Genomic DNA, 18,366 nt, shown 5'->3' on the forward strand with positions numbered 1-18,366 from the left:
CCCCCCCCTTCTCACCGTCTCTTCTCCCCTTGGGTTTTCTTTCTTTCTCTCCCCCTCTCTCTCTCATTCATTCCCCCTGTCCTATTTATTAAAAAAAAAAAAAAAAAAATGACAAAGGATGAACTGAAGCTCTGCCATCACGTAATGTCGCATACTGCTGTTTCTGATGTCATTTAAAAAAAAAAAAAAAAAAAAAAAAAAAAAGTTCATGTTCTGCCTGTTAGTCCTGCATTTTGGGTCCAATTCATGCTTGCCACACAGCTGTAACATAAGTTACTCGCGTAGCCTTGATTCGTTCACATGTAGCAAGGGATTCAGTTGTGTTACTTTTGGCTATTTGATAAACAGATTTCATTTTAAGCTTGAGTCCTTTAAACTCCCAAGAAATTGAGAAATTGTTCAAATATTTATCACTGTCACAGTCATTTTTCATTTATATTTGGAGGCTAAGACCTCTTTGTTATGCCACATTTTTCTTATGCAGGAAAAACACTGCAATTGTATGTCAGCAAGATGCTGCAAAACTGCCTAATTTCAAGATTTGGTGTAGAGACAAAGCACACACCAAAAGTAAGATATAGAAGAAATTGTAATCTGATAGTGTTTCATGCTTTTTACAGCTCTCCAGGTGATTGGTGGAAACGTAACAGTGGTTCAAGGAGGTACTGCTATCCTACCGTGCCATGTCACTGGTACCAATGATGACCTGACACAGATTACCTGGCAGAGGAGGACGAGAGAAAAACCTCGCAATGACAATTTCCTAACTATCCTACCCAGAGAGGGAGTGCAGTTTGTCAATGGAGGTGATGATCGATTTAAATATATCGGGAATTTTAATGACAATAATGGAACTCTCCAGTTATCCAGTGTTGCCCTGAAGGATGAAGGCAGCTACACGTGCATCTTCACCTTGTTTCCCAGTGGAAATCAGAAGACAGAGATACCTCTGAATTTGCTTGGTATACTAAACTTTTTTTATCTTTAAAAAATTCTGTGTGTTCGTATGCGTGATAGAGACAGAGTTACTTTGATCATCCTGTATGCATGTTTATTTATTTGTGTGCTGTAACTCTCCTAGTGCCTCCTTTCACAAGCATCAAGGACAATCTTCCCACTTTGGGCACAGAAGAGGTTTTATTTGCTACCTGCACGGCTGCTGGATCGAAGCCTCCTGCAGAGGTGAGGTGGCTCACTGGTGCTTTGGGAGACAAAATGAGGACGACAACAAACTCCACTCAGTATGACAACGATACGACTACCACAGTCAGCTCTCTGTTTGGTGTTCCTACAAGAGAGATTAATGGTCACCAGGTCCAGTGTGTCATCAGTGGTGACTCCCTGTCTAAAGAAGAAACCCTGCCCTTCACCATACAGGTCTCCTGTGAGTATCAGCTGCTCATGGAGTTCCTATTTAGTGTTTATTTAAGAAGTTTAATTATTTGATCAAATATTAAAAAAGGTATACAGAAATTAAATGACACAGCCTATCCTACAGAGTAGAATGTCAATAACCATGTGCATCTGTTTATCTGTTTCTGGCCTTCCAGTTCCATCATGATGCCATGCCACAACGTAAAAGAGGTTTCAAACTTTTTTGTCTATCTTAAAAATTCTGTCATTATTCACCCCCCAGTCACAAGATCCATGAAGCACACATGATCAGAGTACGAAGCAAAAACAATTCAGGCTAATTTAAATGTGAAAGCATGCTCCTCCAGTACTGTTTCTTCTTTTAGTGGCATGGTGAAGCTGTTTTTTGGTGGAAGTCCCCAAAATGACCACAGAATTTAATGAGCCTTTTTTTTTAGTCAGCAGTGATTATAAGTGAGCCAGTGATTAACACCCTTGAATGTGCATGAAAGGATCACTCCTTAAAAAGAAAGAAAGAAAAACAACCAAGATTCATGGTTCTGCCTGCCATGATAGGATTCAAAGGTATGTTCACTTTTATTTTGACAGTTTATGATTAACACACTTCTGTTTCTTTTTTTTGCAGTCGCCCCCACAGAAGTGAAGATTAGAGTGATTTCAGAGGACTCGTTTGAGTGTTTGACAGAAGCCAACCCAAACGCAAAATTTGCCTGGAGCAGGTAAAGCAGTTTGAATAATGGTTTCAGTTAATTTAAGTGATTTCATTGATTCTTTAGGTTTGTCTAAGTACACTGTGCTGAAAAAGCCCTGAGAGAGGGCAAGCTTTCGCTGGTATGACATCACCACTTAGGCTACGTTCACACTGCAGGTCTTAATGCTCAATTCCGATTTTTTGATCAAATCCGATGTTTTTGTCTGTTTGTTCACACTACAGATAAAATGTGACAGCAAGCGTGCTCTGGTGTGAACCCTCAAAGCGGCCCGCATGCGCAAAAGAAGACGTCACATACAAAGCGCTTTGTTTAGACCCAGACCAAACAGTATTGTTTGCCTGATGGCCGTTAATATAAAGACTCGTTCTGCACTTTATGTTTCCCAATTTTGCTTTAAGTTGTAAAGTGATTTTGTTATTTACATATGGCCTAATAATGATCCTTATGGCTGTTTCAGAGAGGAGCGGTGCTTCAAAGTATAGTAGCAGATTTCCGTCAGAATCTGCAGATTATACAGTACAAATAAAATGTTCACGTTTCTCCAACGTTGTCTTCACAACAGTTTCACTAAACGTCTACACTGGATGGCCAGGAAGCGTTCATGATGTCTTCTCGGGCGCTTCTCCGGCACTGATAATTGGCATCTGTCTTGTGCCAGTGACGTAAAAGACGGATTTAATGCGACATGACCGTTCAAACATCAGTCGCTTTCTAAAACATCAGATATGTATCGGATTCAGTACCACATACGAAAGTGACCCAGGTTGGGTTTGAAAATATCGGATTTGTGCTGTTCACACTGTCATACCATGATCGGATATGGGTCGCATAGGGTCAAAAAAGTTGGATTTGATGCGCAGGGTCCTCCCCATGCCCCCAACTCAGCATTCTTTCTCCTCCAAACACAACAGGTAGTTTTTACCAAAAAGTTCTATTTTGGTTTCATCTGACCATATGACATTCTCCCATTTTCGTCTGGATCATCCAAATGCTCTCTGGCAAAGTTCAGACGGGCCTGGGCACGTCTTGCACTGCAGGATTTGAGTCTCTGGCAGCGTAATGTGTTACTGATGTTACTTTGGTCCCAGCTCTCTGTAGGCCATTCACTATATCCCCCGTGTGGTTCTGGGATTTTTTGCTCACCGTTCTTGTGATCATTTTGACCCCATGGGGTGAGATCTTGCGTGGAGCCCCAGATCGAGTGATTATTAGTGGTTTTGTATGACTTCCATTTTCTAAAAATTGCTCCCACAGTTGATTTCTTCACACCAAGCTGCTTAACTATTGCAGATTCAGTCTTCCCAGCCTGTTGTTTCTGGTGTCCTTTGACAGCTCTTGCATCGTGGCCATAATAGAGTCTGGAGTGTGACTGTTTGAGGTTGTGGACAGGTGTCTTTTATTTTATTTTCTGGATTTTCTTTTCTTGTTTAGTCTCTCATAGCTGAGGAATACCAATGATGAAAATTACAGGCCTCTCTCATCTTTTTAAGTGGGAGAACTTGCACAATTGGTGGCTAATTAAATAGTTTTTCACCCCACTGTAGATCATGTATTTTGGTTTAATTTCAAGAACATAGCAACATTTATGTGAGCAAGGAAAATGACTAACACAACTAACAAACTAATAGCTGAAATTCATTGGAATTTTAGCACAACTCACTTTTTTTTTTGCCCTGTCGTGCATTTCACAATAAACCTCATTCATGTTTTTCCAGATCTGGCCAGTCTTTGCTGCAGTCTGCCGTCAAAGTAGACGGTGCAAAGCTACAACTGCTGAGTCGGACCTCTGATCTAAACGGCCTCTATCAGTGTGAAGCATCTAATGCATATGGAAGAAAACACAGTCAGCTGTATGTGCATGTGGCATCAGGTGAGGTCAGCTTGGATTTAGCTGTGCAGTTTGTCCAAATCTTTCTCAATTTGTTTCTGATTTCCAAACTTTTGTGCAGATTGTATCATTCTGAAGTTATTCTGTTCTATTTTTTTGTGGACCACAATCAAAGGAAATAAATAGAAACTTGAACATTTACACTTGGAGTAAAATGATGGACTCTCCATATGAAGGGATAAACATACAAGTGAATGAATGAATGAATGAATGATAGATAGATAACTGATGCTCCAGTCATCCAGTACATTATATTATTCAAGTCAGTTCCAAAACCTAAAATTTAGAGCATGTCCTGACTTGTGATAGGTTCTGTTCATGGTCGTATCAAGTTTGTCTCATTTATTTTTGTGCCCTAGAACTTGTCAGAATGACACGTTTTTGAATGTGTACAGGTGCAGGTATTACATGGTGTTTGAATGCTGTCCAAGTCATCCAAATGTAAAATTGGAAAAGTCAAATATTCTTAATTCTTGTGTCCATGTAGGAGCATGCTCTGCGGCTTGGGCCTTATTTGGTGTTTTGGTTTTCCTGAATGTCACTGGGGCTGCAGCATGGTGCTTTTATAAACATGGATTTCTGATAAGGTACTTCTAACATTTACCTGCTTGTCTGTATGTTGGAAAATATAAAGTTTATCTCATTTTAAAGCATATGTGCTTTAAAGGGTGCTGATAAAAATTTATTTTTTATTTCTTCATAAATGAAAGAAGTAAAACATATAGCAGGGATCCAAGTGTAGTGTTTGCAATTTGTGAGTGTTAACCTAAAACATGCGGTCAAATGAGTTCTCAGTGCAAGTTAAACAGGTCGTACATATGCTGTAAAAAAAAGGGAAAGAAAGCACATATATTACCTACTTAACCCTTCTCTGGAGTATGGACCTTTGATGAGGATCCTCAGAAATGCTCAGTCTTGAGCCATTTTCTCAATCTGATGGCAAATGTATTCTTTTTGAGATCTCTTTACCATATATTCTTGGCCTTCTTCTTTGTCTCTTCCCCTCTGAGTTTCAGAGCTTGTCTGGTGAGGTTGTTGCCTGGTTTCCTCAGTGCATATCCTGTCCATTTCCATTATCTTCTTTATATATTTTCCTCCGAATGTACCCGCCTTGCGTTTTTCCAACAGGTTATGACTGTGGATCTTGTTTGGCCAGTAAATCTTCAAGATTTCCTTGGGAAGCTGTTGATGAAGGCAAAAATGAAAAAGAATACGATCAACAAGGTGTAAAGATAATATCTAACAAAGTTCAACAGTAGATCAACAAAATAAGTGGAAATTCCCATATGCACACTCTGTTAAAAGCACTAAAAGTCCACTTGAAAGTGACACGAGCAGTCAGCATCTCAACACTTGAAAATGTTGAGATGTACTGACAGTGTTTCCTCTGATGTTAGAACAGTTTCTCACATGTACTTTCTCATGTGCATCTTTGGGTTTTGTTTGGTTGTTTGTTGGTTTTTTAACCACAAATAATGACAGGGAGCATGTCCTACTGTTTTCTTAGGAGACCAGAAAACACACCAGATAATGACAACACGCCAGAGAGTGAGCATGTTCCACTGAGACCTAGCAGTGCAGTAGATGATCCCGGGCCACATGATGTTCCACCATCTTCCAGAAGTGCACATGATGATGATGGACTATCTAAGAGAACAGAATGATGATCATGGACAAGAAGATGACAGAAGACATGGATCACTGTCGACTAGCAGTGCTGGAGGTGATCAAGGACCACATAATGTCTCACCCTCCCCCAGGAGAGCAGTGTGATCATAATAATAATAATAATGGATTTGATTTATATAGCGCTTTTCAAGGCACCCAGAGCGCTTTACAATTCACAGTCACTCTCACATTCACACACTGGTGGAGGCAGTTGTAGCCACAGCTGCCCTGGGACTGACAGAAGCGAGGCTGCCATATCGCGCCATCGGCCCCTCTGGCCAACACCAGTAGGCAGTAGGGTAAAGTGTCTTGCCCAAGGACATAATGACCAGGACAGAGAGCCCGGGGATCGAACCGGCAACCTTCCGGTTACAGATGCGCTTCCCAGCCCCCAGCGCCACGGTCGCTGGGGGTTGGGCTACATGATGACAGACAGTGGGACAGACAGCATGTCCCACTATCTCCCAGGAGTGCACATGATGATCACGGGCCATCTAGGAGAACAGATGATGATCATGTACCAGAAGATGATGGAAGGCATTGTTGCCTTACAGTGCTGTGTAATTACTGCTTTAAACAGTTTTTTTATTTTATAAAGAGATATGATTAAATAGGAGTAAAGAGAGTGAGTAAATAAGTCAAACGAGTACACTGACTGATGCCATCATGCAGCTTTTACAAAGTGTGGGTAAGCTGCGAGTCACAGGTGGACTATTTAAAGCACTCACGGATGTTGCACAAGGCACAGAGATAAATTGAGAAACAACTTGAGTGGTTTTACTTCACTGTCATGGAAATTGTTTCATCATTACAGTAAAGACAGAAACAGAATGTAACTAATCTGACTGATCAGATTACTTCTGCAAAACTTATGCTGCCTCTAGTTTTTGTTGCCACTGTCCAAAATGTGATAAGAGTGCACAGCTCAAAGAAATTGGGGAACACTTGTTGTCAGATTATAACACAAAATCTGTGAAACTTCAGGGATATGAGATGAAAGTGGCAACAGGTGTGTTGGACATGCAACACTAACACAACGCCTTAAACAGGAATAGGTATTAAACTGCACGGTGGCTTGTGAGCACAAATCTCACTAAATGATTTGTGCTCACAACATGCCACTATCATGCAGTCTGAGTCTGACAGTTTGGTCAGAAATATGCACATATATTCTCCACATTCTTGAGACTGTGCTCAGAGACACAGCAAGCTTTCTTGCAAGAGCATGTGTGGATTTGCCATCCTGGAGTAGCTGGATTATCTGTGTGACCTGAAAGGCTTGCAGCTACCATCTCATGCTACCAGCAAAACTAGAGAACGGTAAGGAGAGAAAAACATTTTGTGGAAATCCCCTCGTATAACCATTCATCTTCCTGGGGATTGCCTAGAACTAGAAACAGAAAGAATATCTAACTCTGCTCTTTTGGTTTCATTTTACAGAAGAAAAATAAATGTTGTGACTCAAACAATGGGAATCGATAGATCTGGGTACCAGTGATGGACATTAGATCAACTGCAAAAGTGGATGCAGTTCCTCGCTCCAATCCAAACCCAAACAACCATTGTCTTCATGCGGCCTCCCCTCACGAGCTGGAAGCTCCAAGACTGAAGATGGAACAACAAATCTCAGATTACAAGACTGTGTTGACTCTCTGCCTTATCCTCCTACTTCTTCGAGATCACTTGTGTCAGCTAGGGGATTGTTGACTTCTGTTTAAAACAGGGTGTAAGGACACTCTGTCTCTCAAGTTGGACACAGGATACACATGTACACAGACACAGACATACAATCACCCTTTTTCTGTTGTCTAACTGCTCTCCTAAGCTCAGTCTGAGTAAAGTTCTTTTTTCTCCTCTTGTCCCCGGATGTTGTGAATTTCATTGTTTTCTAACCATGCAATTTCTCTCTGACCTGTCTTCCCAATGTGATATTTGTGCAATGTTTGTATGGTTGAAATGGGTCCAATGGGTTTTTTGGTATCATTATAATGAATCTTAATTCACACCTATGGGCAATTTAGTGCTACTAATTGAACTGCAATGCACTACTATGAAGACCCATGACTGAATGTTTCCTGTCATAGGATTGCAGTGTTTTCTCTTTCAGAAAACACTCTAGATGAGAAACTGCTTTTAGTGACTTGTACATGGTTATTTTTATTTCTTAAGCATCCGCCACACACATAACAGATAACTGATAAACTTTTCTGTGTTCTACTCAGTCATGGAAACTCTGCTCTATTCTTTGTGCTTTAATTCTACTAACTATTTTCTACTAACTTATGATTGTTGTATTCAGTCATATTTATTCATAACTTTAAACTGCAGTAGTCAGTGATTGATTGACTAGCACCACTCACATATAAGTGTTTTCGTGACGGGTGCACTGTGAAGTGTGATTAAAGAGTGATATATATAGACACACACACACAAAAACAGGATATGACATTATGCCCATAGAAAATAGTGGTGTTACTGCAAGTAAGAATAATTTAGTGTCACTGCTGAGTGCCTGCAACACAATGCATCTTTTGATGCAACCTATAAAACAGATTAAGACAAACTGGAACAAATTAGTGGCCCAAGTCAGCTTTAAATACCATCAGGTGCTTAAAGCTGACGTCTCACAGATTCCCAAATTCCAGGTTTCGACACTCTGTGACCAAAGTTCACTGAACCAACAGCAAAAGACGACCAAAACTATGCTTCATGTTTGAAAAACATTGTAATGATTTCCCTTTTATTTTGGCTCTCTTGCTTCCATCATAATAAAATTGCACTTCCTATCTCTGTGTGTGTATATATATATCACCCTTAATCACACAGTGCACCCTGAGAGAGGTGCTTTACAAACACTGACTACTGCAGTCTAAAGTTATGAATAAATATGACTGAATACAACAATCATAAGGTAGTAGAAAATAGTACGTTGTGATGATTTCACTTTTATTTCGGCTCTCTTGCTTCCACCATAATAAAATTGCACTTCCTATTTATGTGTGCTTCAAGACCAATTTTCCATCAAAAACCCTATTTTCTGCCTTATTCGCTTGCTCATTATGTACACTAAAAAGCCACATTTCTGCTATTAAATACACGAGAAATATCAATGTCTCTAATAAACCTCTGTAACTGAAAAATAGAAAGCTTATGTTTTTCACTAAAGAAATCTTCAAAAAGAGCTTATATTGGTTGGTTTATAGCAGATTTACTTACACAAGCAATTTGATGTTAATTAGCAAACATTTAACGCAAAAAAATAGGTCTTAATTTTTTGCACTTGATATTAATATTAGTTTAGATGGAAGCACATCTTTTATAAATCACTCTTAAACTAACCACGACTATGAGCGCTATTTAATGATAGTGCACGTTTTGTTTTTTGCTTCACGATTGTGTAAATATGGCCCCAAAAGGCTGTGCAGGAACAGGAAATGTGGTACTTTTATGAGGCTGCGGTCGGAAGTGCGTTTTACGTCAGAAAATATAACAAAATGTGCTCAAAAACGGGTGCAGTGAAGAGATTACAGCACTTGGAGCTGACTAAACTTAAAATTAACCTGCAATGGATCTTGTGGAAATCTATCGTTGTTTCATTGTAACATGAGCCCTGCCAGGGCTGGACTGGGACAAAAAAATCAACCCAGGCATTTTGACTAGAGTCCGACCCACCAGGAATTATAGGAAAAACCTTTGAATAAAAACAAATGCTGTTGTGACAGTGATGTACACTATCTTGTTGGTAAATAGGTATCAATCTAATAAACTTAAACCTATACTATCCTTTAAACAGTACTTACCGGAAATGTCAATATCAATGCGATAAACAAACAAGAGAAACGGGACTTGCGACAGAAAAGCCGATCAGCTGATCATTGATAAGTTTCATGATTGAAGTAGCAACACGAGAGGGAGGGAGAGACAATGACAGAAGAAGAGGCAGCTGACAGCGTCAAGACACAGAATAACTCCAGCTTTGTGTCTTTTTTTTTTCATTCTAGCTGAAGTACGGGACAAATCGCGTTCCTTTTCACCTCAATACAGAACTTTAAAGTTCAACCTCATCGGCTGTAATTGGTCCAGCCCAGAGTCGATCATGACCAATTAGCCAATCCACCGCCTTTAATTGCTTATACTGTTACAAAACAAACAAACATCATCAAACTGTAAATTATAAATTTTAAATTGTTATTGATCCCTTTACCCCTAGTCCTAAAGTGTATATTTATTTTGTTACTCTTCTCATATTTATTGTTGTTTACTTGCACTGCTGTAACCGGAGCCTCGTCGGCTCGTCTCTCTATACTGGACTGTATGTAGCGGAGATTACAATAAAGTTTACTTTGACTTCAGCAGCGAGCAGGCGCACCGAGGGCTCTCGCGCTCACTTTTCGCGCGTAGAATTTCGTGTTTGTTGGTTTGTTTTTACTTTCTTTTATTTTGCTCCAGCCAGGGGCGGAGCGGGGGGGTGGCTTACGGGGCTTAAGCCCGGGTTGTTTTGTCAGAAGCCCGGGGTATTTTGGAGTGTAATTTTTTCATAGTTAGATGCCTGGCTGACAACTGTATAAAACAAAAAGTACACACAATATTCGAAGCACATAGTGCACACTGTGGGAATTTACGACTGTGCGTGAATCCCCCCCTGATATTGGTATGATCCAAGCTCAGGCACTAAGCGACTGAGCGAGGGGGCGGGGCAGCTGCTGCCCGTGAGTGCGCTGTTGGAGAGACGGAGCCAGCCATACTAAGGAGAGCTTAAGTTTGACCAGGTACCAAAGCAAATCATTCGTACCGTACAAATAATGTAAATATGACGGTGCATCACGAAAGATTGATATGAAACTGATCACTTGACCAATATTACGTTACTTGCTCTTCAAGTGAATCAACAAATGGCAAAATGAAAAGCCGAACAAATGCTATTTTTTTTAGAGTCTTAGCTTACGTGTGTTTATTTCATATTTTCAGTTCTTACCCTCCCGACTAAATCGGTTTCAGTTATGTACTGAAACATAAGAATGGACATTCGAGGGTTCTTTCAAAGAAAAAACTCAGGTAAATGTTATTTTATATATTATGCTTTGTATGTTGTTCAGTATATTTCTATGCAAAACAAGAGGGATTTCAGTACACAGCAGGATATTCACATTTGTAACCAGATATTTACATACACTTTAGGGAGAAAACATAAAACATTTTTACTGTACAACATCAATTTAGAGTAAATTTTTGTTTTAGATAAATATTGAAATATATTTTGAATTAGTTAAATTTCAGAATAAAGAGAGACAGAGCTATTTTTATCACTTTCATCAAATTTAGGAGTACATGTACACTAAATTTATTGTTAATTAATAAGAAAACTCCAGACGATTCCATTCTGAGCTGAAGAAGCTTCTGATAGGTTAGTAGAGTCCATGTGAGTAAACTGGTGGCACAGCTGTGGATGCATATAAGGCAAAACACAGAGCCTGTTTCTTTGACATGGGAAAATCAAGAGATATCAACCAAAACACCAGGAAAAGAACTGTGGAGCTCCATAAGTGTGGCTCAAGTTTGAATACAATTTGGTGCCATTTGCAATTAAGAAATACAGATAGTTTCTCTCTTTACTCTTAAAGTTAACAAATATGTTTTTATATTTATCAATCTAAAAAAATAAACATTTAGTCTGATTTGATGTTACAATTAAAAAAGTGTTTTTATCTGAAGAGTAAATATCTGGTTTCAACTGTATATTTGATGATTGTCAGCACAAAGAGGGAGAGAGAGGAGAACGAGGACAGACAGGTCCTCATGTATCTCGTACCTAGTGTTTCTTTTTAGGTTTGTTATTTTTCAAATTCTGTATTTATTAAGTTCTGCAGGCTTGTTTGCACAACAAGGCTAAATAATTATATAAACTTTTCTCAATCTAAATAGTGGACTTTGGTAGAATTAAAAAAATAAGTGTAGTGCAGGTCTATGATGATTTTTAGTGCTATCATCTAGTTCTGATTCTGGTTCTGTCTTGGTTAAGTCCTCAGTAGTCCTGATTTTGAACTGTTGTAGTCCTGTTTTAATTCTGGATCAGTTCTGGGTCTGGTTGAATTGGGGTTTAGTCCTCGTGTCTTGATGCAGCCCTGACCTTGTTCTGCCTTGCCGCTTAATTAAAAAACTAGTTTAAGGTGTCCTGCACATGTGATATATATTTTTCCCTATATGAAGTCATTCTTTTTTGAACAGAGCCTATTAATCTTTCAGTCATTTCTACACCCCCCCCCCCCCCCCCCCCCCAAAAAAAAAAAAAAAAAAAGCCCACATGCATACTACTCTTTGGGCTAAGCCCCGGGTGTTTCAAATGTCTGGCTCCGCCTCTGGCTCCAGCCAGCCAGAGGATCCCCCGCCGCCCCGCCCTCTCCTCCCTGTGTAAGCAGCAGGCGCACCTCGCAAACGGAGGGCGCCCTTACTCCCAGCAAATGGGTGATAGAAAACCGATCGATGCCTGTACCATTCCCACTATGCGATGGCCTGACGTAGGGGCAGAATGAGTACGAGCATTTTTTTTATTGCCGATGCCCATGATGCCGCCCCGGGCAACCGCCCATCGCCCGTATCAAAAACCGCTACTGGTTGTAGGTACTAACTAAGGTACCTTCCTAATGTCACTTCGCTGCAACAGAAAATCTTTGCCTAATGATTTGTTTCTCCGTAAAGTTGGTTTATGTGAATATCATTTTAACTCTATCAAGATCAGTGGATGGAAGTTATTGCGACTCCATGAGCAGTCTGCTGCTCCCGATGGTGGTGCTTCAGTGCACATATGTAGTAGAAAATATTATCCATATTTGGAAAGGTCAGCAGGTTTATTGTATGTCTTGTCTTTTGTGTCTTAAGAGACCTCTTGGTTGGACGACTTGTAGACTTTCTAATGGTTAACCAATGGATTTGCTCACCTGTGTTTGTGCCTGACATGTGCGCCCTGTGAGGTTTAATTCTAGGTTCTAGGTTTAAACTTTTAGGTGTGCTCAGCTCAAAAGCCCAGTCATTTTAATATCATACACGTCATGCCTTGTAAAACATCCTTCATAGTTAACGTAAAATTCTCAACAGAGTCCTCTTCTAGCTCATAAACTGTACGTGTGTAGTATTCCATAGCTAACTGTTCCAATATGCCTAAGAAAATACACAATATTTCATCTGATATTTCATAATGTCACAAATTACCAAAGGAGTGAGAAGTCAAAGGAGAGACATGATCAGCATCATCCTCTTCCTCCTCGCCTAAAGCCTCCTCTACTGTCTGGGCTTTAACAGATGAAAACATAAACCTGCTTATTTATTCTGGATATTGTCACAATTACTTATTTTCAGAAGATTAGAGCTTGATCACAAATTAGGCTACATTCTCGACCAATCGATCGATCAATCAATCAATGTATTTATAAGCACATTTATAAAACAACACAAGTTGAACAAGTTTTGTTACTTTGTACAGCACGTACAAAGTAACAAAACAAAACAAAAAAACAAGCACCAAAAAAGTAACAGAAATGTTACTTTTGTCCAGCAATATTATATCCACTTCAGAGAAGGTTTCACTTATGCTGGCTGTAGCTTCCACCCAGAGAAAGCTTAAGCCTCAACTCATAGCCTCTGTTGTTTATTTCAGCAGCTTCACTCATTACAATCACAAACCAACACAAGAGCTTGTTGCCATTTTTCAGCTGAAACTAAACTCATCTTTTACTCTCCCAGTTTCTCCTTATTTCTCTCCTAGTGATCTTTAGCTTTGTTTCTGTTACACCACAATTAAATCCATATCGCTTCTTTCAAAATAACACATCCCCCTTTATAGGAAGTAAGTAAATAGAATTTATTTATATAGCACTTTTCACAGATAAAAATCATAAGGACTTCACAATAAAAGCAGAAATATATATAAATAATAATATGAAACAATGAAAAAATAAATTAAAAGCTTGTTTGCATAGAAATGTCTTCAGCTGCTTTTTAAAAGAGTCAGTGGAGTTTGTACAGGATAAAGAAAACAGAAGAGAATTACACAACCCTCGTGCCACTGCCTGAAAAGCCTAATCCCCACATGAACCCAGTACGTGGGACCAACAGTAACCTCTAACCTGAAAATCTGAGGTCTAAAGCATGAGATTTTAACAGGTCAGAGATATATTGGGGAGCTTCTCTGTGTAGAGCACGGAAGTTGTTTTTTTTTTTTTTAAATAAAACCTAAACTGGACTGGCAACCACTGAAGAGAAGCCTGGAGTATTAACTGGAGTAGTATGTGACGTCTTATTAGTGCCAGGTAAAGTCTTGCCACAGTATTCTGTACACTCTGAACGCGATCCAAAGCTGATCAGTTGAAGTAAGTAACCTATTCAATAAAACCTATTCATGAATGAAAGAAACCTATAGACATCTAGTAGTGAGATTTTACACATTCTAACTTGTACTTGTATTTTTACATTGTTGTGTTGTTTTGTTTTGTTTTACTTGTGGATTGTAGCTCTTTGTTAATGAGTGGTGAGGAGAGTTTTTGAGGAGCCTTGTTCACTGAAGTTCACTGTATATAAAATTTTATCATGAAAAGAATAAATGAAAGATGAATTCAAGCAGTGACCCCAAGATATGAATCCTTCATTCGACTGGTCACATGTTCCTTAATTTCTATACAACAGGGCAGAGTTTTTATGTAACTAACTGAAAGACTTTAAATTGTTTAGCTTTTTGATTATCCATCCAAACTGCAACCAGGATCTGGTTTTACATTGTTTTGAGCACATGTATTTGCTTATGACTTCAAACTGAAAGCATGGGAATCAAGCTGCAGATTATTGTTTTCACATTCCTCTGTCATGGAGATTTAAGGTGGGGTATGTTTTCAAAGTCATTTTCCCAGGCCACTAGAGCATGCAACCTTGAGTGTTTCACATGTTGTTAAGGACATGAGTTGTTACCTTACTTGACAGATTTCAGTGTATGTTCTTGTTATTTTGATCATTTAATAAACAAAAGTAATATTAATCTTGAGTAGATTAAACACCTAAGAAAATGGTTAAAAACATTAGAAAAACCAAACCTGCAGAGAGGTTTTGTCATGCCTGCAGTTCATTTGTCATTACTCTGTAATCAGTGGTGATTAGAACATAATTCCATCAAGTATACCAATTTTTGTCACTGTTAAGTTACAGATGACTAACATACATTGGATGTGACACAGGAAGAAGATGCACACAGAGAACATAACATAAAATGTTACAATAATTATGAAATAAACAATCTTTATGGAAAAACAAATAATTTAATGACTTTTTAACATATAGATGGTAATAATTTCTGGCCGTGTCACAGTGTTTTGCAAAGTTTTGTTCAGGTCGACCTATTGGTTAGGGAGCAGGAAGGATACATACAAGCATATATACATGCTATGATACATATAGTAAGAACATTATCACTATCCTAGGGATTTATCCTTTAGTTGAAGGCAGAATTTTTATTATGGGAGGAAAACGCTGTATTTGTCTGAAACGAACTACCAAACATAAGTTCAAGATTTAGCGAAGAAATCAAGCACACACAAAGAAAGAAAAGTTTGGTTTACCCTTCTTAGAGACTCTTTTTTTCCTTTCTACTTTTATTTGGCCTGATCTTTAATAGTATTTCACTTTCCAGCTCTTCAGGTGATTGGTGGAAGTGTGACAGTGGTTCAAGGAGGTACTGCTATCCTACCATGCCATGTCACTGGTACCGATGATGACCTGACACAGATTACCTGGCAGAGGAGGACAAGAGAAAAACCTCACAATGACAATTTCCTAACTATCCTACCCAGAGAGGGAGTGCAGTTTGTCAATGGAGGTGATGATCGATTTAAATATATCGGGAATTTTAACAACAAAAATGGAACACTCCAGTTATCCAATGTTGCCCTGAAGGATGAAGGCAGCTACACGTGCATCTTCACCCTGTTTCCCAGTGGAAATCAGAAGACTGAGATACTTCTAATAGTGATTGGTATGTACAAAATATTCCCAAAATTCTGGGCGTTTGTATGTGAGGCAGAGACAGAGTTACTTTTACCATTCTTCTTGCATGTTGACCTACTTCTGTGCTGTAACTCTCCTAGTGCCTCCTTTCACAAACATCAAGGACAATCTTCCCACTTTGGGCAAAGAAGAGGTTTTATTTGCTACCTGCACGGCTGCTGGATCGAAGCCTCCTGCAGAGGTGAGGTGGCTCACTGATGCTTTGGGAGACAAAGTGAGGACGACAACAAACTCCACACAGTATGACAACGATACAACTACCACAGTCAGCTCTCTGTTTGGTGTTCCTACGAGTGAGATTAACGGTCACCAGGTCCAGTGTGTCATCAGCAGTGACGCCATGTCTAAAGAAGAAACCCTGCCCTTCAGCATACAGATCTACTGTGAGTATCAGCTGTTAATAGAGTTTATTATTTGTCTTTTGTGTCATTTTTAATAAAGATTTTTTTTATTTGACCATAAAAATGTATATTAAAATGATATACAGATATAAACAGCCATAGATTGAACTGAAAAAAAGAAGTTGAACTGAATCAGGAAAAGCCCCGTAAGGCAGTATCAAATACTCTTTACCAGTCAATTTGTACTGTCTAGATATTTCAGCTGCCTCAAATGAGTTTTGTTCACATGAGCGCAGGTATCAACTTACCAATATTCATCATTTAATAATTTTTCAGTTGTATGTATATGTTCAGGTCAGAATTAACTTACAGCAGCTAAAGTCAGAAAATGGCTCAGCAATCCAGTTGTTTTAAAGCAGAGGTACCATTTATGATTTTGGGGGCACACCACTATCCTGCAAAGTAAAGCTGCTGACGATGTCTGTTTTTAGCCATGCCTATTTTGTTTGTTTCTGGTCTACTACTTCCAGCATGACAAAACACCATGTGACAAAGTCTGCCTAAAACTTGTTTGTGAAGCCTGACAATCAGTCCATTATTTTCACTGATCTCCACAGTCATAAGATCCATTCAGTACACATGAGGAATGGCAGAGGATGAAGCAAAACTAATAGAGGCTTGTTTTGAAACTGAACACAGGTTCCTCTGGTTTTGTCCGGTGTTATGTATCTGGTGGAAGTCCCTGAGAAGAACACAAAATTTAATATCCTCAAAACTTTCCATAAAAAAAAAAAATTTAATATCCTTTTTTCAGACAAGGTGATTGTAAGTGAGCCCTTGGCAACCTTCAATGTGTAGCATAGGATCACTCCTTCAAACTAAATAAAAGAAACCAGAATTTATGGTTTTGTGTTACATGATAGGATTCCGGCAAATGTGAAATATTACTTTGACACCATTAGTATTTCCTCATTTCAGAATTAACACTGTTCTCTTTCTGTTTATGCAGTCCCTCCCACAGAAGTGAACATTAGAGCAATTTCTGAGAACTCATTTGAGTGTGTGACAGAAGCCAACCCAAGCGCAAACTTTACCTGGAGCAGGTAAAGTAGTTTGAATAATGATTTAAGCTGAAACTTTAATTTGCTTCTTTTTGTTTGTCTTGTGCAACCTGTTTTTAAAAAGCCCCGAGGAACAAAAAGATGTATTGTATTTAGTGATATACAGTATAACACATAATAAAGTTGTTGGGAGTGAATTGTGGAAAATTAAAGAAGGCAACATTTAAACTTTAGCTGATGGGTGTTTCCTGAACATGCACGCTTTAGGAACAGACTGTGGTTAAACTGTAGGTTCTGAAAAAAATAAAATAATTTAAGGTAAATATATACATCTACAAGTAGAGAAGTTTGGGGTATTATTGTTTTTAGATGTTTTACTAAGTTTTTGAGGTTTTGTTCTTTTTGTCTTCCAGATATTCCTCCTTAGCTGTAGTTAAAAATACATTAACATGGAAAGTTATGCTATGACGAGGCATCTGCCACGTGTTTGTCTTTTCACAATTCACAACAGTCTCTACTCCTAGAATATTGCTCATATTTTAGTGAAATATTCACAAAATTATCACATAATGGGTCTTCACTCAAACTGGGGTCAAGGTCATAACTCTCATTTTATGGGCACTTTTCTATGTTCACAAGAATTACTCATCAAATTTTAGTGAAATTAGATAAATGTGACCTGGATATGACAGTTTGGGAGTTTTCTTGACTTGAGTGGATGTGAATTCTCATTGGTGTGTGCAATACAGCCAACCAGTGTCAATTGAACTTATAACTTTGTGAACATATCACGGCACTGGGTCCATCTGTCTGAAAGCCCCCACCATCATTCCCATCCCCCAAAGGACTGGAATAGACAGCCTCAGTGACTGCAGAATCATACTCCTCATGTCTTGTGGTCATGAAGTGTTTCTTGTGGATAGTGTCTCAGCACATCACAAACATCACAAACCTCCTTCCTCCCTGTCTCAACCCCCACCAATTTACAGTTTACAGCACAAATTTACCATCACCCTTCACAGAACGCGAAGCCATCTAGAGAACAGGAAGAGCTATGTGAGTATGCTCTAGCGTTCAACACCATAATCTTATCATCACCTTCAGATGCCCCTCCCACCTGGTCCTGGATCATAGGTTCCATCACCACCTGGCCTCAATCAGTCAGACAGCCCCCATCCAAGTCTGTCTCCAACTTCAGGTTTCTGGGCACCCACATCTCTGCCAACCTCACTTGGACCCACAACACCATTGCCCTGGTAAAGAAGGTCAAGCAGTAG

At 39.1% G+C, this 18,366-nt stretch overlaps 2 protein-coding genes across 2 annotated transcripts in view; both read left to right on the forward strand.

Annotated features, from left to right (window-relative positions):
- LOC146616096 (poliovirus receptor-like) overlaps nt 1–5,639 on the forward strand; it is a gene marked incomplete at its 5' end in the record, with an annotated part of 43,159 nt that extends 37,520 nt beyond the window's left edge. Inside the window, 6 exons of the mRNA XM_085374282.1 lie at nt 621–962; nt 1,082–1,384; nt 2,000–2,093; nt 3,803–3,957; nt 4,463–4,562; nt 5,483–5,639. Coding sequence (XP_085230408.1) covers nt 621–962; nt 1,082–1,384; nt 2,000–2,093; nt 3,803–3,957; nt 4,463–4,562; nt 5,483–5,639 — 1,151 coding nt within the window. The remainder of the gene's footprint in view (nt 1–620; nt 963–1,081; nt 1,385–1,999; nt 2,094–3,802; nt 3,958–4,462; nt 4,563–5,482) is intronic.
- Nucleotides 5,640–5,644: 5 nt separating this feature from the next.
- On the forward strand, nt 5,645–18,366 carry LOC146616098 (nectin-2-like). Its single transcript, XM_085374283.1, has 4 exons — nt 5,645–5,744; nt 15,314–15,655; nt 15,768–16,070; nt 18,194–18,366. The coding sequence occupies exons 1-4, from the start codon at nt 5,645–5,647 to the stop codon at nt 18,364–18,366; spliced, it is 918 nt and encodes a 305-aa protein (XP_085230409.1).

Source organism: Diplotaxodon limnothrissa, linkage group LG16, assembly GCF_057381915.1.
Source record: "Diplotaxodon limnothrissa isolate DT_005_m linkage group LG16, D_limnothrissa_male_GT1.1, whole genome shotgun sequence".
Classification (NCBI taxonomy): Eukaryota; Metazoa; Chordata; class Actinopteri; order Cichliformes; family Cichlidae; genus Diplotaxodon; species Diplotaxodon limnothrissa.

Excerpts from the sequence above, each read along its gene's own strand:
- LOC146616098 (XM_085374283.1), top strand. The coding sequence starts at position 5,645 with ATGGACAAGAAGATGACAGAAGACATGGATCACTGTCGACTAGCAGTG. Across the intron at positions 15,656-15,767 it reads GATACTTCTAATAGTGATTG|TGCCTCCTTTCACAAACATC; the intron begins GTATGTACAAAA and ends TAACTCTCCTAG. Across the intron at positions 16,071-18,193 it reads CTTCAGCATACAGATCTACT|ATGCCCCTCCCACCTGGTCC; the intron begins GTGAGTATCAGC and ends CATCACCTTCAG.